Source organism: Vicugna pacos, chromosome 8 (genome assembly GCF_048564905.1).
Source record: "Vicugna pacos chromosome 8, VicPac4, whole genome shotgun sequence".
Taxonomy (NCBI): Eukaryota; Metazoa; Chordata; class Mammalia; order Artiodactyla; family Camelidae; genus Vicugna; species Vicugna pacos.
The window spans coordinates 78,627,456-78,653,035 of NC_132994.1; the positions used below are offsets into that span (position 1 = coordinate 78,627,456).

Sequence of the window (25,580 nt, forward strand, 5' to 3'; positions counted from 1 at the left end):
GTTTCTGTAGTGACTGAAGTAAACATTCATGTGACACTTGATGTGATGGATCCTGATGAGTCCTTAATGAGAGCAGGAAGTTGGTTCAAAAGTTACAGTCCTGACTATTTGGCACGACAGCTGGTGCACAGTCGTACAGGCTCCGGTGGAGTGGCTGCCCGCGTGAGGTGGAGGGGGAGTTGGACAGTAGAGGGGCAGAGGCTGTCCTGGTGCAGGCCTCAGGGGAGCATGGAGGAGAAGGGGCGCGAAGGAGCCTTGGTGGTGGGAGGAGGGAAGTGACAGGAATGTGCACAAGATCTCACAAGCGCACACAGGAGGGCCCCTAGTGCGGCCCAGATTAGAAGGGAGAGGAGGAGTGGGGTGGACAGTGAGCCGTGCTGCTGGCATGAGAGGTGTTTATAATGTGCCTGGAATCCACTAAACCTCAGGAAATAGCAGAGTATTATATTCTGGAGAGCCTGGAACCTCAAGAGTAGGCAGAAGGGTTTGTATAAACTCAAAAGGCAGCCAAGAAGGACTGAGGGGTCCTGAGGCAGGGAGCCATGTAACTGAGTTATGCTTCTGACATGGTTACACCTTCAGTCTCATGGCGAAGATGAGGCTTGAGGCCAAGGAAAGTAGGTCCACTGGGTTTTCTCCCTGGTTCATCCTTCGAAGCACCGGCCATCATTTATAGGGGTACAGTTACTTAAAACCAGCCCCTGACACAGGAGGGCTCCAGGAAGACAAGGGCCCTGCCCATTCTGTTCACGGGTCCACAATCTGCCTCTCACACAGGGCCTGGCACTTGGTAGACGCACAACACGTACGTTCAACAGAACAGTCAACAGATGAAAACACTGAAGAAAGCAACCACTGAAACTGATGTGAGAGAAGTGAGGACCTGGCGGGGGACACGGCAGTGATGGAAGGGGGGTGATTTTCAGTCACTTCAGAGTGTAGAGTTTCACAACTGTGGGGGGCGGGGGTTGGGAGAAGGGCAGGAGGAGGAGCAGCGCTAAGGCAGCTCTGGGCCTTGGGCGAGTACTGGGGCGCGACTCCAGGACCTGGGGTGCTCCAGCCACGCTCCGGCCGGCCAGAGGTGCCAGACAGCTGTTGGCTAACTTGATTCACACGTGGCCCTGGGAGGAGGCATGAGCATGCTCAGCAGCAGTCATTTATGGGACAGTCAGCGCAAACCCTAGCAAGGGCACTATCACGACAAGTTCACCAGGAAGGCGCGTCACTGAACAGGAGCTCTGTCCTAGGTTTGTTGTTACTGACTTCTTCTGTGGCCAAGGGTAGCGACTGGTAAGTCCCGTTTTGCAGACTCTTTGGGCTACAACTACCACGTCGACACCGTGTGGTGCGGAGTTCTGAGTCCTGGGCCGCCCAGCTCATCGTAACTCCTAAGTGAAAGGAAACTCTCCTGAATCTTCCTGTTCTCCTGTTTATAGACAGATTATTCAACTAATGGTATTTTTTACTGTCCATTAAGTCTGGCCTGGGTTTTCCAGTTCTGATTATAACTAGGAAAACTGTATGAATTATCACAGACTTGCTGGTTGCCTCCCCCAAGCCCCCCCCCCGCCACCTTGAGAGGAGCTTGGATTTATGGCTGTGTGCACGCCCGCTGCACACTTCAGGGAAGGTGAGCTCCAGCCCCTGCCCCAGGGGGCGAACTACCACCGATCTAGCCTTGGGGACGCGATCAAATTCTATCGAGTTAAACAAAGGTGTGCAGAAGTCTGAGCAGAGGGTGGGAAGACAGAAAAAGCCTGGATTCTTGATCAAATGCCTGAGAAATAAAAATTTCCTCCTTTTTTCTTTTTTAACAATTATGTTAGGTTTTTAGGGTCTTGCAGCTAACAAGAACCTAGCTAATACACTAACAAACGGTCTGCACACTTGTGTTTTGACTGGAGGGGGAGGTGCTCGTTAGGGAAGCATTAAATCTATCAACATCTTTCTTTCAAACTTGGTAAGTCCTTTCAAAAGAATGCATGCAGTATATTAAGATGCTGTTCAAAATACATCTGCTTTTGGAGGTTTTCCAAAATCTATCTTAACACTTACTTAAGTTGACACTTAATTTGTGTCATAATTTTCTGTAGCGAATTCTAACTTTCTTAACTCTAACAAGGATGATACTGTTTGCATATGATTCCACTACCAGCATTCACACATTCACATACATATATATATAAGCATGTAAGCATACCTCTTAGACTTCTATACTTTGGGTAATACAACATTAGTAAATATGATAACTAGTAAGTGTAAAGGGAAAAATCCAGCATTTACTTTGTTGTGAAAAAGAATACAATTAAGAAGCTGCAATTGGAGATAAAAATATAGCTTATCAAAACTACTATGAGGTTCACAAATCTACAGATTTCATGTATTTTTGAAAAGTTGAGAAGCAAATGTCCTTTAGCCCACGTAACAAGCTATTCACAATAAAGTGCGAACACCAAGGCCAGGGCTACGTAGGTTTCCGCTTCGTGTTTCACGGCCACCCAGCTGTCCCACGCGACATCCCAGATCCATCTACTGGCAACCTGCAGGACAAAGTTTTAGAAGGCCAACTTTAGATTGAACACGTTAAGAAGGAATTTTAAAATCTATACAAGTTTGATTTTTTATAAAGATGTGTCAGTATCTTAGAAAGTTACATTGGACAAGTAGTTTGTCCAAATTTCCCTTTCCTGAAAAGACTTAATTGTGATGCTTCCTGAGTCTGTCTTCTCTTTCACTGGAGCTGGTAGTTACCCGACGCAGGGAGAGAACACTAACACTCCCTTAGCAGAGTGTCCGGGCAGGTCCAGGAGGCACCCTGTAATTTGGGCCTGGATTTCCTGCATGCAGAGCCATTCTGCTGTGATAGTCCATAATAAGGAATTACTCCTCCCACCCTTGAAAGATTTTCAAACGAAAGTTTGCTGTGACCTTGTCTGGAAATGAAGAAATGGCACTGATTACACAGCAGGCTACAGAGAAAACCCTAAATCCTTTGCTTCACCTACATGGTCTGACTTTTCTGTGCTGGATCAGAAATGGTCAGAAATCCTCTGTGGCTTTGCCCATCAAGAGGCTGAGTCTATTTTCCACCCCTTGACTGTGAGCTGGCCTTGGGACTTGGTCTGAGCAGACGAACGTTAACACTGTGCAACCTCCAAGGAAGGCCTTGAGAGGCCCTCTGCTCTCACCTCCCAGCCTGCGGGGAGGAGCCCCCTGCGTGTAAGGAAGCCTGTTCAGTCCACGGGAGGATGTCAGCTCCTGTGCAGGAGAACCAGTGCCCAGCCAGCAGCAGCACCAACTGTCGGACGCACGAACGAGGCCGTCTTGGCCCTCTAGGCCCAGCCGAGTCACCGGACGGCTCAGGTGAACCCTCGAGACCAGCAAAAATCCCAACAGCTGATCCAGGCCAAGCGACTCACAGAATGATGGCCAGACAGATGGCTGGAGTTTTAGGCTGCTGAATTCTGGGGTGGGGCTGCCCACCTGCACCGCAGCCCCTCTGGCGGCAACCAGGCACTCCAATCGGCCCGGTCTCAGCATTTCGCACTGCGCCGGCCTGGATGCCCCCCGCCCTCTGGCCCAGCCGGCTCCCCGGGTCATTTAGACATCAGGGGCCTTCTCTGTCTGCAGACAGCCCCAAGGAGCCACTCTGTCTGGAGGGCACTTGTCACCGTCTGCAAGCGTCTCATCCCCGAGTGCATGTAGCCCACAGTGTAACCCTCTCCAGCCTTGGGGTCTGGCTGCCTGCCATGAGGCCAGCAGCCTCTGTGTCCAAGTCCCCCGCCTGCATCCATGTGCCGCCCACTCCTCCACGAAGCCCTGCCGGCTGTGTCCAGCCCCCACACACTCACTGTCCCTCACTAGAAGTGCACAGCCCTGGGGACGCTGCGCTCTCGTCTGTCTGTAACAGTGATGTACCTTTCTGCTGAGGGAGGCCTCTGGGCTGGAGACTACGTCAAGGGTTTTAACACAGATAAGCTCGTTAACTCTTCACAATAACCTAGCGAGTAGGTTTTATCACCCTTATTTTACAGAAGGAAAACCATGTCCCAGCCACGGGCAGGGTTCCAGTCCAGGCCAGGGGGGCCCTGGGCCCCAGGCCGCCACACACCCCCGCCATCTTATTGTCCTAACTCCAGACTGAGCTGGTGTCCACCCCCGGCCAGAGCAAGACTCCTGGGAGGCGTGGGCGACGGCTTGTCATTTTCTGTGTTTTCCTCGGAACCGTTACCCTTAGGTGCCTTCAGTACACTCGCTGGTTAGTTAGTAAATGACTTTAAATTGTCAAAACTGGAATGAGCACGGAACAGCACAGCCACACAGCTCAATAAATTAGTCATCGAAAATGGACATTTCGAGGTTAGTATTTTTCAAATAATTCACAATGAAAGGAAGTACAGTTCACAAAGGCAGCCTTCCATTCAAGAGGCTCCCCAGGATCTGGGAGTGCCTGCAGGACGTCACCATAAACCCTGTAACTACGGGGACCCGCACATGCGGACTTGGGAGACATGACAGTGAGGTACTTACGTTGATTGCCTGACCCGTCTTTTGAATAAATAAGATTTTTATAATGAACTTATAGCGGTAGTACCCAAATTCTTTGACCGCTGACAATATTCGGTCTGCTAATTCAAGCGACAAATGAGAGAAGACTTGATCATTATATTTGACATCTTTAAGGCTTTCCTTTAAAAAAATTAAGAAAAAAATTTTATAAATAAAAATTGAAGTAAAAATGTGTCTAATTATTAAATATAAGTTTTGGAAAAATACACATATTTCTAACCAAATAATACTACATGAATGATATGCTTAACAATTTATTTCAAGAATGCTTTTGAGGAAAATTTAGTTTGGTTTTTAAAGTATGTTCAGCTGCTCAATATTACCAGCCTTTAGGCTGTAAGTTTTCCTTCACTAGATTACTCTACCAGTTACTAGGGTGACACAAAAGGAACTTTAAAACAAAGCTTCCAGGAATTCTCATGTAGGGAATCTAAAATCTTTTTCAAGTGTGTAAATTTGCTAAAATTCAGATCTGGGTTTTCCTAAAACAAACCTTGGAACCAGAGCCTGCATAATGTTATTCTTGTCTTCCTAAATCATAAATCAAAGGCCATTTCTTCTTTCTAACCATCTCCCTGTGGCTTCTCACTCCACTGCTTTTTTCTGGGGCCTCCAGGAGTAACAAGGACATCAAAGCTTCTGATCGTGTTTGTCAGTAAATTAATGCACAGCTGGGGAAGACAGAGGGGGGCCAGGAAGCACTGCATTTTCCTACAGACCAAAAGCAGACCTGGACCTTCTGGTGAGCAGACAGCACCTGCCTCTGAATGGTTGACTTGGACCAGTGATAAATTAACTGACGTTCTGGGCTGTGGTGATAACAGATGGATGCCTGCTAGCTAACTGAGGTGAGTTTCTTTTGATTCTGGTTCCCTTCTTGGTGCTTCTGGATCCGAACTGGGACTAGAAGCGCTTAGCCCCTTCAGGCATTTGGCTGTGGTTCAGTCTTTGGACACACAGCAACATTCTTTCTCTCTTCTGAACTGATCCCAAGTTTTATCTACATATGAGTTCTTTTTTCATAAATACTGACCACTTGGTCTAGGCCAATCTGACACCCTATCAGTGCACACATTCTGTGCCTAGAACTGCATCCTAGGCTCCCTGAACCTGGAGGAAAACCCCTGGCCTCTTTGGGGGCCCAGGTTTCCACCTGCAAATCCAGTAGCTGTTTCAGGCCCCACTGTGCTCAATGCAATCCTGTAAATTATCATATGTAAATACAATGTAAAATTCTACTATATTCAATAAACTTGAACTCACTCTACGCGGTAGGGCTGAGTGAAAGACATACCAAAATACATACTCAAATCACAAATGCTTGCTATTAGTGTTTAGATCAGAGAAGGTATTTAGTAACTATTTTATTGTATTAATTGAGTTGAATTTCTTTATTTCCTAAAGCCATGAGCATTAACATCTTTACCAGGTATTATCTGATCAATATTAGTCCAGTTTAGAAATGTGTCTATGTCTGTGGTGGGGGAGGGAGATTGGAGGGTGGGCTTCCTAAATGGTCTTCTGTATTAATAAAGGCTAATTCAGCTAAGAATTAACTTTGATACAATTAAAGGGGTGTTAATCATTTATACAAAATGCCTTACACATGTATTTTTTCCCCAGAAGCTAGCTTACATCTGTTGTTGCTCAAGGAATGCATTTTGTAAACTGGAGGTGGGGGCAGGTAGTCTGAAGACGAGGATTTAAGACGATCCCTGGGGTGGGGTTAGGCTGGGAGGTCCCGCAAAGGGAACCAGGTCATCAGAAGCCCCAAGGTGCCAGTGCCTGAAGGCGAACTTGTGACCGGGGTGAAAAGGAGGCCCAGCAACAGTGGCCTCTTACACACACAGTCTCCAGTTGGAGATGTCTTACTTTGGTGCCCCGTGGGGAAGGGCGGTGAGGGGAGTTCTTTCTGCCCACATGAGGCAGCCATCAATACCAGAACTAGCGCAAGTAATACTGGTGTTAATAGGAATATTACAGAATCAGCTTTGTAAGACTGAAGAAGCTTTGTGGGGCGAGCCTGAAAACGTGTGCAAGTTTCCAACAACGGTCTTAAATGAACTTTAGGCTCCAGCGAGTTTAAGGGAGAAGAAAACCTATGCGTAACTTGGGGACGGCCCATTCTTAAGACGTTTTATAGTCTAGTCCTGAACCAGTTTTTCACACACATACATGTATTCAATTTGTTTTTTTTACTCATTTCTCCAAATATGGGAGAAACACGGAAGCTGAGAGATAACTTATGGATGATTAAGAGTTAAATAAAATAGCAAAAGAATATTCCCTTTAATCTAGCTTTAATCATGGTGTCAACGTGAAGATCACTGAGTGTGACTACAAAGTACTTTCATGTTTTCAGAGATAAATGGTAAAAAAATCTATCAGGGTAACTACCCCGCCATAAATCTCAACGCAGCTCCCAAGCCCTCAGCGCTAAGCTATTGCTATTGCACGTATCTGCCAACCTACCTTTAGTACCTGCTGGACTTTGGTTTCTACTGAATGAGCCTGGAATTTTTTCAATGGCTCCATTCGATACGAGTTAGCAAACTTTAACTTCGCCAGGGCGCTCTTCCATTCCTTCCCCACATCAGCAGCTGAGTCCTCAAACGGAGGCTCTACGTACTGAACATCATGAACGGATTCTCGCAGTCTTTCTCTTAAAATCTGTGCATACTGAAAGGCCAGGGCAGGGGAGAGAGAAGCAGAGGAGGGGCGAGAGGGGCACATATTACTCTTTTAACTGAAATTTCAGTTTTAAGAACCCTGGTGGCGTGGGACAGGGCTGACACAAGCTTGGAAACCCATTATAACAGACTTATGATTATGTGTTTGCTAAATCCTAGACTCTCTGATTCGCTCCTGGCTAACAATTTGGTAAAAGAAGAGAAAGAATATAGCTATCATCTGTCTATCTATAAACATAAACATAAACCCACATTTGAATGCATATATTCCGAACATCCATGGAAGATGCAAAAGAACTAGGCACTCAGTGGACTCCGAGAGGGCAACCAAGTGGCTAGATATCAGGTTGCGTAGAAAATCTCCCACGTTCCCTGTTCTGAGGTTATCCGTTATTATCTTCTTATAACTTGCTACGATGCTTATTTGTCTTTGAATAATACAATTATTCAGATAACACATTCATAAGTCTTGAACTGAAAAGATCACAAAAGTGCAAAGATTTGGCGTAGACCTCATCCCATGCTTTTGACGTTCCACATTTATTCTATGACATTCAACACTCCTTAAAGAACTATTTATTTAGTGCCTACTGTGGCTCAGTAAGCACTCGAGGCTCTGAAGTGACAGTGGTGAGCTTCACTGTAACAGCCAGGAATTAACTGCTTTAATCAAGATCTGCATTCCTGGAGTTACCCTTCCAATGGGGACACTAACAAGTACACAGGGAAATGAATAAGCCAATTTAAATAGTGATAATTGCTATAAAATAAAATCAGATGACTTAACAGAAAGTTATCATGAGGGACTAATTCAGACTGAATAATCGAAGTGCCCTCTCAAGTAAGGTTTGGGCTGGAGCCTAAAAGGACCAGAAAACAGGGAGGATGAAGACTTAGAAACAAGAGCTGAGCATGCTCTCAAAACAGGCGTGCTTGGTGTGTCTGAAGTGCCGAGCGAGGCAGAGTGGTCACAGGACGCAGGGCTATGCAGAGTTTGGGAAGGAATTTGGAATTTCTTCTCAGAACGGGAACAATGAAAGAATTTAAACGCGAATGTGGTATGTTCTAAATCACAGTTTTAAAAGATTATTCCGGCTGCTGTTTGGTGAATACAGGGAGATCAGGGACTGAATGAAGATAGTAATTTATGCTTTGTAAGACTTTTTACAAATATTGTTAACCATAAATAACTTCATAACTTTATGACAGTTTTTCAAAACAGGAACATGATTTGCTCCTGCATTTATAGAAGAATTTTTATTTCCAATTAATTTATGTTACAAAAATTTGTTTATTTTGAAGCACTTATTCTTTTGATATTTTTTGACATCCCATTTAAGGTGACTTAAAAACATGTTTTATGATTTTAGGTGTTGTTTTAATATAAATACTGCTGTGCCCAGCTATTAAAATTTTACTAATTTGAATGTTTACTATGTCTTGATTTTCCTATAGACATAATACAGTCCCGCATATTTCTATCACCCCTCTTCCTTATTCAGACCTTACTACGTAGGCCGTAGTAAGTTTGAAAATGTATCTACTAAAACCCGCATTCACAGGGAGCAGCATGGGAGAACAATCATCCTCTGCCACTGATGCTTCTGTGTGACAGAAACTGTCACTGGAGCAACAATTTCCCTTTCTTTGTCCTCTAATTTGTCCCTCTCTGAGGGAGTTAATCTGATTAGTGAGCTAGGAAGAAGGAGACCATCTTTAGTGCAGAATCTCCCTAGCTCTCCTCTTGGCATCTGATTACAAGATTATATGAATATAAGAATTATCTGTTTGCAGAGATAAGACGTCATCTTAGGTAAGTGTCATTGGCCAGTAGGCCCATGACTGGGTGAGCTGCTTTAATTCAGGTACAAATGTTACCATTTTCCAGCCTATCTTTCATCCCTAACGGTTTGTTAATATGGTGAGTTATATCAATTTTTGAATAGTAAACCAACATTGTGTTCTTGGAGTAAACCACACTTGGACATTTATTATTATTATTATTTGTTAATTAATTAATTTATTTTTACTAGAAGTTTGTACCTTTTAGCCCTCTTCACCCATTTGGCCTACCCTGCCCCCCATAGCCCCCGCTTCTGGCAAGCACCAGTCTATTTCTCTGTATCTGACCTCACTCTCTCTCTCTCTCTATATATATATTGCTGTAGTTCTGCTTGTTTACTTTTGCTTCTGGAGTCAAATACACATATGTGTTTCCATATATGACAGAGATCACATGGTATTTGTCTTTCTCTGTCTGACTTATTCAGCGTAATGCCCTTGAGGCCCATCTGTGTTGTGGCAAATGGCAAGGTTCCATTCCTTTTCATGACTAAATAGTACTCCATCATGTACATATGCCACAGCTTCTTTACCCATTCATCCATCAGTAGACATGTAGGTAGTTTCCATGTCTTGGCTATTGAAGATGGTGCTGTAATGAACATGGAGGTGCATTTATCTTTTTGAATTAGTGTTTTTGTTTTCTTCAGATAAATATCCAGAAGTAGAATTGCTGGATCATATGGTAGTTCTATTTTTAATTTTTTGAGGACCCTCCCTACTGTTTTCCATAGTGGCTGCATGAATTTCCTAACAACAGTGCACAAATGTTCTTTTGTCTCTACATCCTCATCAACACTTTTTTTTTTGGTAACAGCCATTCTAACAGGTGTCAGTTTTGATTTACAATTTTCCTGATGATTAATGATGTTAAGCATCTTTTCACGTAACTTTTGACCATTTGTATGTCTTCTCTGAAAAATACCTCTTCAGATCTTCGGCCCATTTTTAATCACATTGCTCATTGTTGCTGTTTTTGCTACTGAGTTGTATCAGTTCTTTATATATTTTGGATATTAACCCCTTATCTGATATATGACTTGCAAATAATTTCTCCCACTCCGTAGGTTGTCTTTTCAGTTTGTTGATAACCTTTGCTGTGCAGAAGCTTTTCAGTTTGCTGCAGTTCTACTCATTTATTTTTGCTTCTGCAGTCAAATCCAAAAATTAATCACCAAGGCCAAGGTCAATGGAATTATCGTCTACATTTTCTTCTAGGAGCTTTATGATTTCAGTTCTAGTCAAGTCTGTAGTCATTTTGAGTTTATTTTGTTTGTGGCATAAGATAGTGGTCCAGTTCTATTCTTTTGTATGTGGCTGTCCAGTTTTCCCAACATCATGCATCGAATAGACTGTCTTTCCCCTACTATATATATAGTCTTAGTTTCTTTGCCATAAATTAACTGACTATATATGCATGAACTTATCTCTGAACACTATATTGTGTTCCATTAATTTTCGTGTCTGTGTTAATGCCAATACCATATTGTTTTGATTACTACAGCTTTGCAATATAGTTTGAAATCAGGGAACATGTTGACACCAGCTTTGCTCAGAATTGCTTTGGCTATTTGGGGTCTTTAGTGGGTTTTAGGATTTCAAATTTTAGGATTGTTTGTCCTCTTTCTGTGAAAAAATGTCAGGAATTTTGATAGGAGTTGTATTGAATTTGGAGATTCTTTAGATACTATGAAAATTTTAACAATATTAATTCTTCCAATCCATGAACATGGAATATATTTCTATTTATTTACATCTTCTTCAATTTTTTCCTTTAACATACCAGTTTTCAGTGCGTAAGTTATTTCTAGATATTTCATTCTTTTTAATGCAATTATAAATGGGACTGTTTCCTTATTTCTTTTTTGTAGTTCACTATTGGTACACTATTAGTATTGATTTTGTATCCTGCCACTTTACTGAATTTATTAGTTCTAGGTTTTTGGTAGAATCTTTGGGGTTTTCTATGTATAATGTCATGTCATATAAATAGTGACAATTTACTTCTTACTTTCCAATTTGAATGCCTTCAATTTCTTTTTCTCACTTAATTTTTCTGTCTAGAGCTTGCAGTAATATGTTGAATAGGTGTCTCAAGTGGGCATCTTGTCTTGTTCCTGATCTTAGGGGAAAAGCTTTGAGCTTTTCACCACTGAGTATCATGTTAGTTGTAGGCTTCTCATATATGGCCTTTATTATGTTGATACATTACCTCTTCAGCCACTTTATTTAGATTTTTTTTAAAAATTATAAATGGGTGTTAATTTTTGTTGAAGCTTTTCCTGCATGTATTTCGATGACCATGTGATTTTTATCCTTCATTTTGTTAATGTGCTGTATCACATTGATGGATTTGCAGATGTTGAACCAACTTTGCATCCCTGGAACAAATTCCATGATCATGATGCATTATCTTTTAAATGTACTGTTAAATTCAATTTGGTAATATTTTGTTGAGGATTTTTGCATGTATGTTCAACAGGAATATTGGCCTATAATTTTCCTTTATTGTGGTATCCTTGACTGGTTTTGATATCAGGGTAATACTGACCTTGAAAATGAGCTTGGAAGTATTTCCTCATCTTCTATTTTTTGGAAGAGTCTAAGAAGTTTGAGTCCATTCTTCTTTGAATATTTGGTAGAATCCACCAGTGAAGACATCTGGTCCTGGACTTTTGGGGAGGTTTTCGATTTTGATTCAATCTCCTTCCTAGTAATTGGTCAATTCAGATTTTCTATTTCTTTATGATTCAGTCTTGGAAGTTTGTATGTTTCTAGGAATTTACCCATTTCTTGTAGGTTGTTGAAATTGTTGGTATAGTGATCTCTTACAATCTTTTGTATTTTTGCTATATCAGTTGTAATTTCTGATTTTATTTGAGTCTTCTCTCAGGTCTTGGTCAATTGAACAAAAGGTATGTCAATTTTGTTTATCTTTTTACAGAATCAGCTCTTAGTTTCACTGATCTTTTCTATTTTTCTTTAGTGTCTATTTCATTTATTTCCACTCTGATCTTCATTATTTCATTCCTTCTGCTAATGTTGGACTTTGTTCTTCTTTTTCTCATTCTTTGAGGTGTAGTTAGGTTGTTTGAGATTCTTCTTATTTCTTGAGATAGGCATTTATCATATGGATTTCCACCTTAGAATTGCTTTTGCTACAACATGTAAATTTTGTTATGTTGTATTTCCATTTTAATTTGTCTCAAGGTGTTTTTTTATTTCTCTTTTGATTTCTTCATTGACCCATTGGCTGCTCATTAGCATGCTGTTTAATCTCCACATACTTGGGAGTTTCCCAGTTTTCTTTTTGTATTTCTAGTTTCATATCATTTTGGTTGGTAAAAATACTTGATATTTCAATCCTCTTAAACTTATTAAGACTTGCTTTCTGGCCTAAAGTGTGATCTATCCTGGAGAATGTTCCAGGTGTACTTGAGAAAAAAGTGTATCCTGCTGCTTTTGAATGAAACATTCTTTCTATATATATCTGCTAAGTCCATCTGGTCTAGTGTCACTAAAGACCAATGTTTCCTTATTGATTTTATGTCCAGATGATCTACCCATTGATGCAAGTAGGGTATTAAAATCCTCTACTATTATTGTGCTGCTGTCTATTTCTCCCTTTAGGAATGTTAATATTTGCCTTACATATTTAGGTGTTCCTGTGTTGGGCACAGCATGTATATTCTATTCTTCCTGTATATTGTTGGATTTAATTAGCTGTAATTTTGGCAAAAACTTTTGCATCTATGTTCATGAATAATATTAGTCTGTTTTCTTGTTATGACTTTGGTTTCAATAGCAAAGTAATGCTGTCCTGTTAAGAATGATGGGGGAAAAGTCTTTTTTCAACTTTCCAGAACACTTTATAATATATGGTAGAAATTCACCAGGAAAGCCATCTGGGCCCAGAGTTTTCTTTATGGAAAGGTTTTAAACTACATTACAGATTCATTTTCTTTAACAGATATAGGGGCTATTCAGCGTATCTATTATTTCTTGAGTGAACTTCAGTAGCTTGTGACTATGTATTTCTTTTCTCTTAGAGCAGCCACAACAGAGTATCACAGACCAAACAAATTTATTTGCTCAACATTCTGGAGGCCAGAAGTCCAAGATCAAGGTGCCAACAGGACTTTTTCCTGAGGCTTCTCTTTTGCAGATGGCTGTTCTTTTCCTGCCCTTTCAGTCATCCCTACGTGCATACTTGGGCTTGGTCTGTCTGTGTCCTAACCTCCTCCTCTTATAAGGACACCGGCCAGATTGGTTAAAGGCATACCCTAACAGCTTCATTTTAACTTACTTCTTAAGGCCCTATCTCCACATACACTCACATTCTGAGGTGTTGGGGGGCTTAGGGTTTCAACATAAGCATTCTAGGGGAACACAAGTCAGCTCACAATAGTATCTTTCAAAGAATTTATGCATTTCATCCAAATTGTTGAATTTATGATCACAGTTGTTAATATTTCTTTCTGATCCATTTAAGTTCTTTTGGGTCCATAGTGATTCCCCCCTTTCAAATCTGGTATTAATGATGTCTTTTTTTTTTTCCCTTTCTGATTAGTCTGGGTTGAGCAAGAGTTGGCAAAGTTTTTCTGCAAAAGGCCAGCTAGTAACTTTCTTAGGCACTGTGGGCCAAATAATGTCCTTTTCCCATCTTCCATCCTCCATCACCCTCTAGTGCTTTTCAAATAACCCTTTAAAACATACAATTTTTAGCTCACAGGCTGTACAGAAATAGACTGCGAGCCAGATTTGACCCACCAATTTATTTGCCAACCTCTGGATTGGAGGTTTATCAACTATATTGATCTTTCCAAAATATCTTTGGTTTCATTAATTTTCTGTTTTGTTTTTCACTTTACTATTTCATTGGTTTCATTGATTTCCACTCATTTTTATGTCCTTTTTTGGCTTAGAGTTGTTTGCTTTTTAAAATTTGAGCTGATGGTTGAAATATTGATTTGAAATCTAATACAGGTATTTAGGACTATAAAATCCATGAGTACTGCTTTAGCTAGATACTACAATTTTTGAAATGTTGTATTTTCATTTTCATTCATTTTAAAATACTTTTTCTTCCTTTAGTCACGGGATACTTAGAAGTGTGTCATTTAGTTTTCAGGCAATTTGTGACTTTCCAAAAATCTTAGTTGATAATTTTAAATTTATTTCATTGTGGTCAGAGAACATACTTTGCATGATCTAAATTCCTCTAAAGTTATTGAGAATTGTTTTATGCCCCAGCACATATTCTTAGTGTTTCACGTGCACTTCTAAAGAACATTTATTCAGCTGTGGTTGCATTGAGTATTAGGTAAAAGTCCACTAACTTCAGTTGGATTTTGTATTTTTGTCTTTCGTATCCTTACTACCTTCTTGTCTACTTGTTTTTATCAATTATTGAAAGACAGACATAGGCAGAGAACAGATAGAGATCAAGACCTGTATTGAAATTGCCAACTGTAATTATTCATGTCTATTTCTGCAGGAACAAATACATGAAATTTTTGCTTCCTGTATTTCAAAGCTGATTTTTGGTGCATAAACATTTGGGATTTCTATGTCTTTTTGATGAATTGATCTCTTACTATTATGAAATGGACCTTCTTTATCTCTCATATTGCACAGAAATGTACTTTAACATTAATACATGCACTCCAGCTTTCTTCTGATGTGTGTTCACATGGTATATCTTTTTCCATCATTCTCATTTTAACCTATTTGAACCTTTATACTTAAATTGTGTTTCTTGTAGACAGTATATAGTTTCACCTTGCTTTTATAACCAATCTGACAATTTCAAACTTTACTGGCATGTTTATAACATTTAATGTGGTTGGCATGATTCTGTTTAAACCCATCATACTGGTTTTTGTTCCCTTTATTTTTAAAGCTTTCTTTTGAATTAAATGTTTATTTAATTTGTTGGCCTATTAGCTTTAATCTTTTCCACTGGTGGTTTTGGGGCATATAGTATATATCTTTCACTTATTGCAGTCTACCTTCAAATCATGAATCCTGTGCTTGAATTCCACTGATCTTGGATTTGTGGGTTTATAGTTTTCATCAAACTTGGAAACATCTCATTATTTCTTCAATTATTTTGTCTGTCCCCTCTCCTCACCTGGGTACTCCAAAGATTATAAATTTTTGCCTGAAATTTCCCCATAGCTCATTGATGTCTTTTTTTTTTTAGGTTTTCTACTGCTGTCTCTAAATTCAGCAATATTGTTACGCAGTGTCAAATCTGCTGTTAATTCCACTCAGTTTACTATTACTATTACATTTCTGACACTGTATTTTTCATCTGTAGAGGTTTGATTTGGATTTACCATGCCCATCTTTTCTTCTCACACTTGAACATATAGAATGTAATATTAACTGTTTTATAGTATTATTTTATAACTGCTTTAATGCGATTTTATATATATACATATATATATTATAAAAGTTTTATAATAACTGCTTCAGTGTTCTTTTATACTAGTTCTATGTTTGCATCATTCCTGGGTATTTTTTATTGTTTCTTCTCTCCATTGTGAGTTGTATCTTCCTGCTTCTTTGCAGGTATGCTATTTAAATACCAGATACTGTGAATTTTGCCTTCTTGTTTGCTGTCTATTTTTGTATTCCTGTAAGTATTCTTGAGCTTTCTTCTAGAATGTAGTAACTTGGAAACACTGTAATCTTCCTGAGGCTTGTCTTTACGCTTTGATAGGCCAGATTAGAGAAATCTTTAAATTTAGGGCTATTTGTGCCCCCCCCCCCATAGTGAGACAATACTTCTTAGCATGCTAACCAATGCCCTATGATTTACAAAGCTTTCCACTCTTACTGGTGGGGGGGAGAAGACTATTTTGTGTGAGTCCCAAGGATTTTTTTCTGCTCCTTTTGGGTGGTTCTTTCTCTAGCCATGGGTCACTTCCTCACTAGATGCACTAGTGCACTAAGCTGAAGACTTGAGGAAAATCCTCTGCAGATCTCTGGAGCTGTTTGTACAGTACTCTTCTCTTTAATACTTTACTCTATAGACTCATGTCACTTTGACCTACCCTGACTCCCAAATCACTCTCAGTTAAAGGAGACCTCTCTATAAAGTGTGGGCTGGAGTTTCTCACCAGGCAGTAAGTCAGAGGAAGTACTGGAGCTTACCTTTCCTGCTTTTCCTCACCCAGAGATCACTATCTTGTCTTGCCTTACACCCAGCCAGTGGAAACAATTAAATTTTGTGGGGGTTTTTTGTAGTTTCTGGTAGGAATTACTCCATGTTGGCTGTTGGTAGAAATCCTTAATTAGGTATAAACCTGCTGTTTTGATCATCTGTCAGACTGCTTTATGTTTTAGTTGGGAAGAGAGGCATTATTAGCCCCTAAAACTGTCAAAAACAAAACCTTTATTTTGTTCCTTGTGATTAACAGAACGCTTCCCTAGGGTAATTGCCGTCTTCTTCCCCCACCACAATATATGCAAGGAATACAGTCATATTGCACCATTAATGTGGCTCCCAACTGCAACGAACCTCTTGGCGATACAGCATGTGTTTGTGGTTTAAAAATAACAGATTCTAACATGCTGAAAACTCTCATCCATGCCATTTCTTTCTCATATATATTGGCCTTCTAATTTAGTAGCCTCTTTATTAAGAATATTTATTCCTTAAGAATCTTTTTAGAAGTAATCACTTCTAAAAATTAGAAATAGGTTTTATATATGGTCAACTTTTTGGTATCTACTAAAACAAGCTGAGTTTAATTATTTAACCTATTGATACGGTATTTCCTTATGTTGAGCCTATTTAAAATCCTAGGGGGAAAAAAAGAGCTTGGCCATGAGAAACCATTATATTAATGTATTTCTAAACGTTATTTGCTAGTATTGAAGATTTTCAAATGTATGCACACAATTGAGACTAATCAGACTTTCAATTTTTGGTGATCTGTTTAAGGTTTTGGAATCTTTGGTTGCAAGGAACAGAAACTGATTCTTGTTAGCCATATATGAAATTAATTGGAAAGATATGGAGTAGCTCACAGGATGGAAGAGAAGGCTAAACAATCAGACACATGAGGTATTTCAGTATGCCAACTTCAATTTAAATTAATCTCAACCACTTTCTTGCATTATTCTAGGAAGAGTTCATCTAATTAGCCTAATTTTGATCTTATCCTCACCACAAAGGAAGGTGACTGACAGTCCCAACAAAACTCTAGCCAGTGGGGAATGAATTACTTCTCCAAAGGAAAACTGAGGTGCTACTACTAAAGGAAAATAAATGGATGGAGAGATAAAATCAAAAGGCATTTATAACGATTAAATTGTGTCCCCTAATTTTTCCTCTGCTCAGGATCCTGGGAATTATCAGCTACCTAAAAGCTGGGAATGACTAATTAGTGACTCACTCCCCTCAGGCACATCTAGTGTGAAATCCTTTCTCAGTTTCTTCCCAATTACTGATTTATTCAAATTTCTAACCCGCCCCCCGTAGAAGCCCAGATTTTAAAGACAGCTATGACTGATCACATACATACCAAATATCCAAGAATTGCCTTTGTCTCCTATTCCCCAGATTTGGGTGACATACCAAGTGTACCTACATGTCCCCTCCTTTTGGATTCAGGCTTCCTCATTTTTCAATACTTCACAACTTCAGTAGGCAGTAAGTTTATATAAGGCACCTTTGCCCCCAGAGAGAAATATTCTTCATCACTGCTGGTGACCCATCTCTTACTCAGACTTATTACGAGGCAATACAACATAGTTTCTGGGAGCATGAATTTAAAGTCCAACATCTTAAGATTTCTAGCCTTGCTGTGTTTTTTCGTAGTTATGTAAAATTGGCCTGTTTGCTTTTCCTCCTTTAGTTTCTCTTTCCTCTGTAAAACGCAGACATCAAAAGAACAGTCATTAGAACCTGAAACGTTGTCATGACTTTTGGGGGGTGGAGAGGTTCTTTTTGTTACTTGAAATATTTCAGGATCTTCAACAATTAGTGTTTTGCCTGTTCTCTCTCCTTCATCCTGTTAATTGTGAGCCCCATGAAGTAGGTATGAAAAGAAACCGTTATAGGCAAGTGGACCAGAAGTCCCAGCTCCATCATTACAGTTTTGTATCCTTGGCAAATTATTTTCTCTCTTAAAGTCTCTATAATATTAAGATGGAGTATCGATCACCACAATGGTTTTCAGACTACAGCCCTGTAGAAATTCTTATGTTATACTACCAATAAAATTGAATGACACTTTTCCATTAATTTCAGACAGCAAGGAAAAGAATATTTGCAATTTAACTTTCTCGCTAGTTATATGTTCTTCAAATACTGAAACTGCTGTTTTTAAAACTCGAAGCATCTCATTTTTCTGCTTGGTGTATCAGTTTTTTGTTTTTTGGGGTTTTTTTGGCACAGCACACACTCATTTTGGCTGGTAAAACTGCCTCTGGGGTGTACAGCGGCACTAAACATTCTAAAAGTACGTATTTCTGGAAAGAGCAGCAATACTCCTCGGCTCCTTTCAGGAAATCCGCAAGCCGAACAAACCTAAAGAGAACCGAAGCAGCCCCCTCCATCCGTAACGCAGAGCCCTCGGGCCTGCACTGCCAACGCCGGAGCCCTGCTGCAGCCCAGGGGCGTCCCTCGTCCCGCGTCTCCGCACTCACTGCCTCCTTCTCGAACATGCTAGGCCTCCTCTCCCTCCGAGGCGTCACCGGCGGCTGCTGAGGCGCCGGGTTAGAGGGCGACTTCCCGCCCGGGGCCCTGCTCCGCTTCTCCATGTCGGCTGCTCTCCCGGAATCCCGCCGAGCCACCCCAACGCCTCGCCGCTTCCCGCGAGAGCGCCACTCTCGCGCCTGCGCCGGGCCAGCCGGAAGTGCGCCGCCGGGAGGGCGTGGCGTACGTCATCCCTGGGCGCCGCGGGCTGGAGCCGGAAGTCATGGAGGTAGAGTCGCGGGGAGCCGGTGTCCCGGGGCGCGCTTCTGTGGGTGGGGCGCGCGGAAACACCGTCCCGGCCCCAGCGGGTGCCCGGGCTGCGAGGCGTCTGCCCCCTGTGCCGCCACCAAGACTGTCGGCCGTGCCCGCCCCTGGCTGGGCCCCTGCCAGGACCCTTCCCACCCCGCCCTCGCGCCACCCGGCGCAGCCCGACCCGCGCCGGCCCGGGGAGGGAGCAGATGTGGAGCCCTGTTCGCGCCGAGGGGGCTCGCGGCCTGCGGTGCGGCAGCCACGGCGTCCGGAGCTGGGCGCCCAGGGCCAGGGGCGTGCAGGCAACGCGCCGCTGCTTGCAGCGTGATGCCGACTGTCGCCCTGGCCCCCGAGGACGCGTTATGTGGGGCGCGCGAAGCCGTGTGGGAAGGACTGCGGAGTAGCAGTCTCCCCGGGTTCACACTTGCACGTTGAAATTACATTGAACATTTTAAGGCCATTTTGATTAAAAAAAAAACACTAAATCGCAAAGGTGTCACTAGGTGGCTGTGTAGAGGGGATTCTATGGGGTCGCCTCACAATCAGGGTTTTACTCACTTTCCTCTCAGGGGATTAACCTTCAAACGTCTGTCACCAGTTTTAGCACTAGCCGCTGCTTTTTGAGTACTCTGTGCGAGCTGCTTTTCAAGTATATCTCTACTGTAAGCTAGGAGGTGGTAATATTTGGCACTGCGTTGCAGTTAAAGGCCTCAGCCATGTTAAGTAATTTCTTCAAGGCGAGGGGGAGAAAGTCTGAGGAAGGATTCAAATTCAGGTCTTTCTAGCGCTCAAGCCAGGCCGTGGCAGCACCGCGCTAGCACCGCGCTGCTCTGGGCTGGACCCTGAGGGACCAGAAGTGGCGGGAGGGGGCCGACGCGCACACTTGCCGGTTCCTAAGTGACACGCAGGACAATGTGTTTAACTGCCGTGGGTGGCAAAGCATTGCAGCACCTAATATTTGTTGATTTGAGGTTAGATTTTATTTCTTAATTAACAGCAGGGCCTTTTCTTGTCCAGGAGAGTATCGGCTTAAAGGTTAACCTAGAAGCCAACTTCTAGAGTGGTATGTCTGTTGGTAGAGAGTGGGACATAGTCATTCCCCAAACCTGACAATCTTGGAGACTTAACAGGAGGAGTGTATTTCAACGCAGGATAGGCGGAGCCCCTCTTTTATTTAACTCTCATTTTTCATTTAGTGTGTGCCAGGATTATAACACTGTGTAGGACCTGGTCTCTCTGTTCCAGGATCTTACTGTTTGGTTGATCCAGCGTCAACAATCACGAGAGATCTTTCTTACAACTTCAGTTGTCATATCCAGGGCCCGCTTTAGTAGTGGGGTAGATGGGCTTTTGTGCAAAAATATCATTTCTGCCTATCACCTGTAGCTCCAGGACTACAGCTCAGTTTTAGACCCGGAGTGTGATTTCTTGGCAGGTTTATAGTGTTATGTGGGGGAAATTACGGGAATTTGGTTTTATTTACTCCTTCATGGAAAAGCAGTGTGGTTTGCTGATTTTTACACCATACTTGGGGTTGGAGTTTTGCTTTTTTCTTCTGTTTTAATTCATTATGCTTGATTTTCTATTTTCCCACTCCCCATTAAAAAAATGCTTACTTAGATAACTTTGTGATGGGAAAGGAATGCTGAAAGGAATAATGCGCTCTCCATAAAGTGTACTGAGTGTCTGTAAACTCTTAATAAATATTATGATTTATAAAATAATTTTAAGTCTTTAAAAATTTACTTGAAAATATTTATGTAAACAATCTTTAGTTAATATTTAATCACAACGTTCTAATCATATGGTTCGCATGGCCTCTGGAGAGTGTGTTAACAGCAGCTAATACCTAAGTATATTCTGTACTTGAGATAGAATAGGATTTCTTGTGACTTACATATATAGTTAATATTCGTCTGTTTTTTGCTTCCTGTTAAACTGTGCTTTATGTTCTGTATTTCAGATATTAATAGAAGATCCTGTTACCACATGTCTTTCTCCCCCGGTGCATGATATGATCTGTAAACTTGGGTTTGAAGTCCAGGAAAATCGCGACATCAGCAGTATTGTAACTCAGGATGGTGAGGTGTGCTGGAAGACCATCACAGACTGTCTAACTTACACAGAATCAGGTTTGTGCCTTCTCTGCTGCCAAACATCCGTCAGTGCTGTTCCATTGAAAATGCTGTGGCCTGTAAAATTTCCCTTTCTGACCGTTGCTTTTTGGGTTAGAAGATGTTATAATACAAGCCTCACTCGAAAGAGAAAAGGAATCGGTGTGAAAAGGGAGGGAATGAGGCCACAGAGGCAGAGAAGAGTTAAAGGGAAGCTCGGCCCGACAGCCACGCAGGAGAAAGTGGGTAGCGGGGGGTAGCAAGGGGCTGAGGGTTGTGGACGACGGAGCTCTCAGCTCAAGGCCAGTAGTCCAGCTGGGAAAGGAAAGAAAGCATATCATGTGAATTGAGGTATGAAATGACCAGTGATATGTGCAGTTATTTTAAGTGTCTTCCAGGCATTCTTGTACGTTGTTTGAAGCAGGGATGTGGGTTGGGAGATTAAATAATGGTTATATAACTTACAAGCGAAGGTGCTCTGGCTCTGTAATTCTGCCCCAGAGCATACGGGACAGGCACACTCTCGGGTGTGGACAGGTGTCTGTACACAGCTGCTCCTTGCAGTGCTTTGTAATAGAAAAAAAATAAAAGAAGAAACACTGGAACTAGCCAACTGTTGAGCAGTAGAAGTTAAGTAAATTATGAGGGGAGAGGGAAAAAAAAAAAAGAGGCATGCAATGGAATATTATGCATTGGTGAAAAAGAGTGAGGAGGCCCATCTTTCTGATCCAGAAATCTCTCTGAGCTATGTGGCTGAGTGAAAGAACAGAAGGAGCACATGTCTCTGTTATTTGTTTGTGTGTCTATAAATATTTCTAAATCCAGCCAAGGAATTTGTAACAGCTGCTTCAGGAAGGAGAACGGTACGCAGGAGGGAGACTTGCACTGTTTTATAGTTTTGGTCTGAACCATGTGAAGTTTCAGCCAAACTTACCAAAAAAAAACAAGACCAAAAAAAATTCATATTAGAAATGTGTCTCAAGATAGTTAATGTCATTGGAAATCTCAGTCGAATAGTGTTACATTAAAAAAAATCAGGTTACAGGATTATATATATGGTATGAACCTGATTTTGTACAAATTGTACATATAAAGAAATTGAAAAAGTACGTTTTCTCTTATTGGAACTCTTCTGTATTTTCCAAACTCTATTGATAGTATGTTTTTCTTTTATAATCAGATAAACACTGTGTAACTTATTTCCAACAACCTCTGAACATCTGTATTGTAAGTTCAGTTATAAACTGGTTGTCAATTTTGTGGAGGTTTCATGATTAAAGCACTTTTTCTTTGATGATGTAGGCATTTTCCTCGCTGGATAGGGAGCTGTGGCGCTAACACTTGTTTTCTTATCCTTGAAGCCCGGGGTCTGGATCTCGGGGGCAGCGTGCAGCTGCTGGGCCCCGTGTGTGAGGCTGTCCACTTGCACTTCCTGTCTCTGAGCAAGGCGCAGTTTGAAGTTCGATACGCACCATGGTTCCAGTGGACGGGGGTTCCGGAGGTTTGGCTTTTGAACAACCTTTAGAAATAAAAGACTTTGCAGATTCCATGTAGAGGCCCTAATACTGATTTCAAAGGGGTGTCTTCCACCCTGCAGGCCCTCAACTGGGAGGAGGCTTGAGTGTTGCGAGGAAGGGTGGGGCTGCTGTGCAGAGTCCGCAAAGCCTGAGCTGAGAGACTTCCTTTGAGCAAAGGAAGTTTGAGGCAGTGTCAGGATTGGGGCTTCGGGAGGTAGTTGGTGCATGGGTGCTGGTCCTGGGACAGAGGAACATGGATGGCTCCGGAAAGAAGAGAAAGACCCTGCAGATGGATAGTAAGTTGTTCCTGAGACAGGGGACCTGGAGCCAGGAGGCGAGGATTCTTGGGTTTGCTGAGGGAGGTGGAAGTGGGGGGCAGCCTAGGGTCCCAGCCTACTTTCGGTTGATTTGATGGGTGGTTCAAATGAACCATTTCATTTGGCACATTGGATGCTTACAGTCGAGCAGTAGCTGTAAACAGTCAAACTGAGTTACTTGGGATTTCCTAATGCAGGGTGGTGGGACCTTCCCTTCTCCCTGTGTGTAGCTCTTTTAGGTGGCAGGGTGACCTACCTGATGTTTATCCAAGAACTAACCCGAATGGGAAAATAGATGTAAGTCAAAATACTTGACCTTTCAGTCTACAACTATGCCAGACTTATTGCTTTTAATAGACATTCAAAGGAGGAGAGAACTTTTGGAGGGTGGGTTTAGCTCGGTGGTAGAGCACGTGCTTAGCATGCATGAGGTCCTGGGTTCGATCCCCAGTAGTGCCATTAAAAAAAAAAGAAAGGAAGGAAGAACTTCCAAAAAACTCCTTAGATAGTGAAACATTTTCCTTGTTTTCTTACATTTTGTTATATTCTTGCAAAAAATTTGGTTTGAATTTCATTAGTAGTATTGTGACTTTGAGAAATAATACTTATGGAACACAAATTCTAACATATGTCTTACTCAAAACAGTTATTTCCTGAAATAATGGACACCCTGGAAAGTCTTGAGTCTCCTGCTGTGTCTCTGAGCTTGATGAAACTAACGTCATGTCTGGAACGAGCCCTGGGTGATGTGAGTGTGAGAGCGCGCTCCTTGCTGGTCCAGTCAGGTGTCCAAATGAACGTTGCGTTCTTTACAGTTGCACTCCGATTTCCTTATCTTAATTATTATTTTTCTATAAAATACAATCACTTAGCACAGACTTTTCATGTTTTTCTCTTTGAATGATTATGAAATCAAAACACCAGTGTCTTTGGTGCTTCCCTCCCCTCATGTGTACAAACGCTGCTTTATGGGTGCTGTTTTCCTTAGCATCACTGGGCCCACCGTCATGCAATTGTTGCACAACTTTTGTTTGAACTGCAGGTATTTTTACTGATCGGGAAGGAGTGCCCCTTTCTTCTGAGAGACCTGCTTGCGTCTGAGGAGCTGGCCCGAGTCTTCGGGCCGCCTGTGGTAAGCTCGTTCACCTAAAGACAGCTGAGCAGGTGCAGCACAGAACAGGCGCATCTGCTCTACTTTTGGTCTCAGAAGTGGATGCTGCGTTAGGAAAACAATAATTACGTCAGCAATTAAGGCAGATCTTCCTCTCCCACCTCCCCTTTCCAGACAAAACCGCCGCTCCTCCAGCCAGAGACGCAGCTCTCATCCTGCGTGTCAGTGTGGCGTCATCCCCTCTGGTGGGAACCTCTGACGTAGTAGCCTCTGGAGGGCCAGTCGCACGCACGGCTGGAAGTCTGCTAGCCTCACTAATTACATATTGCTAATTACAATACAACTTACTCTAGAGTAAAGACTTCACCCTTTAAAGAGTGACGTCACAGCTTTATCATAAATAATCAGCGTTTTTATCATGTGAGAAGTGATGCCTTTTGCAGCTGTTCAAACTGATGGTGAAAAAAATTGAGATGCCAGTTGAAAAACATGCAGAGCTCTGTACTTTTTAAAATCTTCTGAAGGTCACAAGATCGAGATTGTTTAAACCTAATGAATAACCGTTAACAACTGAATGAGGCAGGATCAGGTGGAAAGGAGAACCAGGGTCGTGTCATGCGGAAGGCTGGGCCTGCCGAGCCAGGAGGATGCACCAGCGGGACCCATTATTTGTGGATAAGAAATCTGTTTCCAGTGAAGCCTTCCCTCTCCGTGGCGGTCCCTTCCCCTTGTCAGCTTGCGGACTGCTGTCTCCAGTGGAGAGTGGAGGACCAGCTGCGGGCTGGGCGGACCCCCCTGTTCTGCTCTGTGCTTCCTGCTCACCGAGCCTCCTGCCCACCTGCAGCCGCTTTCACCTCCTGGATAGTTTCACTGGTTCATTGGCACGGATATTTCTGACTGCCTGGGTGGCATGAACAATTAATCAAAAATTAATCTTAAATTAAAACAAGTAATAATGCATTATTCACATTACTATAGTTATTAATATTTATTAAGTTCATATTAAAGTATTTAAAATTGCTGTGAGAGCCACGACTTCCTGGTGCTGCCCTGAGGACAGGCTGGTAGGCGTTCTGATACTGAGTGGAAACCCTTTAGAACCTCCACCCTCTGGCCTTGTCCTGCCCTTTGCGGGAAACCCAGAGTGTACCTGCCTCCTCAGCAAGTCTGGCAACGGGAGGAAGGCCGCTCTCGGTCCTGCCCCGACCCTGCCGTAGGCCCCACTGTTCTTTTATGTGTTGTGGCCTTGAGCCCTTTCAGGCTCTGAACAGCTTCCACTGTTGAGTCTCCTCTGAAGTGTGGTGTCCACCCCCAAGGGAGCCTGTGGACTGTGTGGTGGGTGCAGCTCGATAGGCAGGATCCTTATCCTGGGCAGCTTCGCTTTGTAGACGGAGGCACAGGGCAGGTGAACCATGAGCTTCAAGTCGCACAGCCAGGTGGTGCGGCTAGAGCCTGGTGG

General features: G+C 42.3%; 2 protein-coding genes across 7 annotated transcripts in view; one reads left to right on the forward strand and one right to left on the reverse strand.

Annotated features, from left to right (window-relative positions):
* Positions 1-2,259: 2,259 nt before the first annotated feature.
* On the reverse strand, positions 2,260-18,940 carry DYNLT2 (dynein light chain Tctex-type 2). The gene is made up of 4 exons (XM_072966258.1): positions 18,765-18,940; positions 7,042-7,248; positions 4,531-4,689; positions 2,260-2,540 (listed from the first exon to the last, which is right to left on the reverse strand). Exons 1-4 carry the CDS (start codon positions 18,876-18,878, stop codon positions 2,430-2,432), a joined length of 591 nt encoding a protein of 196 aa, XP_072822359.1. The 5' UTR covers positions 18,879-18,940; the 3' UTR covers positions 2,260-2,429.
* ERMARD (ER membrane associated RNA degradation) overlaps positions 5,041-25,580 on the forward strand; it is a 36,284-nt gene continuing 15,744 nt past the window's right edge. For 5 of the 6 annotated variants that reach the window (XM_031673389.2, XM_031673385.2, XM_072966256.1 and 2 more), the window contains exons 1-5: positions 18,996-19,042; positions 21,026-21,194; positions 22,538-22,677; positions 23,657-23,758; positions 24,053-24,142. In XM_031673389.2, the coding sequence (XP_031529249.2) occupies positions 19,037-19,042; positions 21,026-21,194; positions 22,538-22,677; positions 23,657-23,758; positions 24,053-24,142 (507 nt within the window). In that variant the 5' untranslated portion in view covers positions 18,996-19,036. Of the gene's footprint in view, positions 5,418-18,995; positions 19,043-21,025; positions 21,195-22,537; positions 22,678-23,656; positions 23,759-24,052; positions 24,143-25,580 lie in introns of those variants that run through there. The other variant, XM_072966255.1, reaches the window with a different exon arrangement.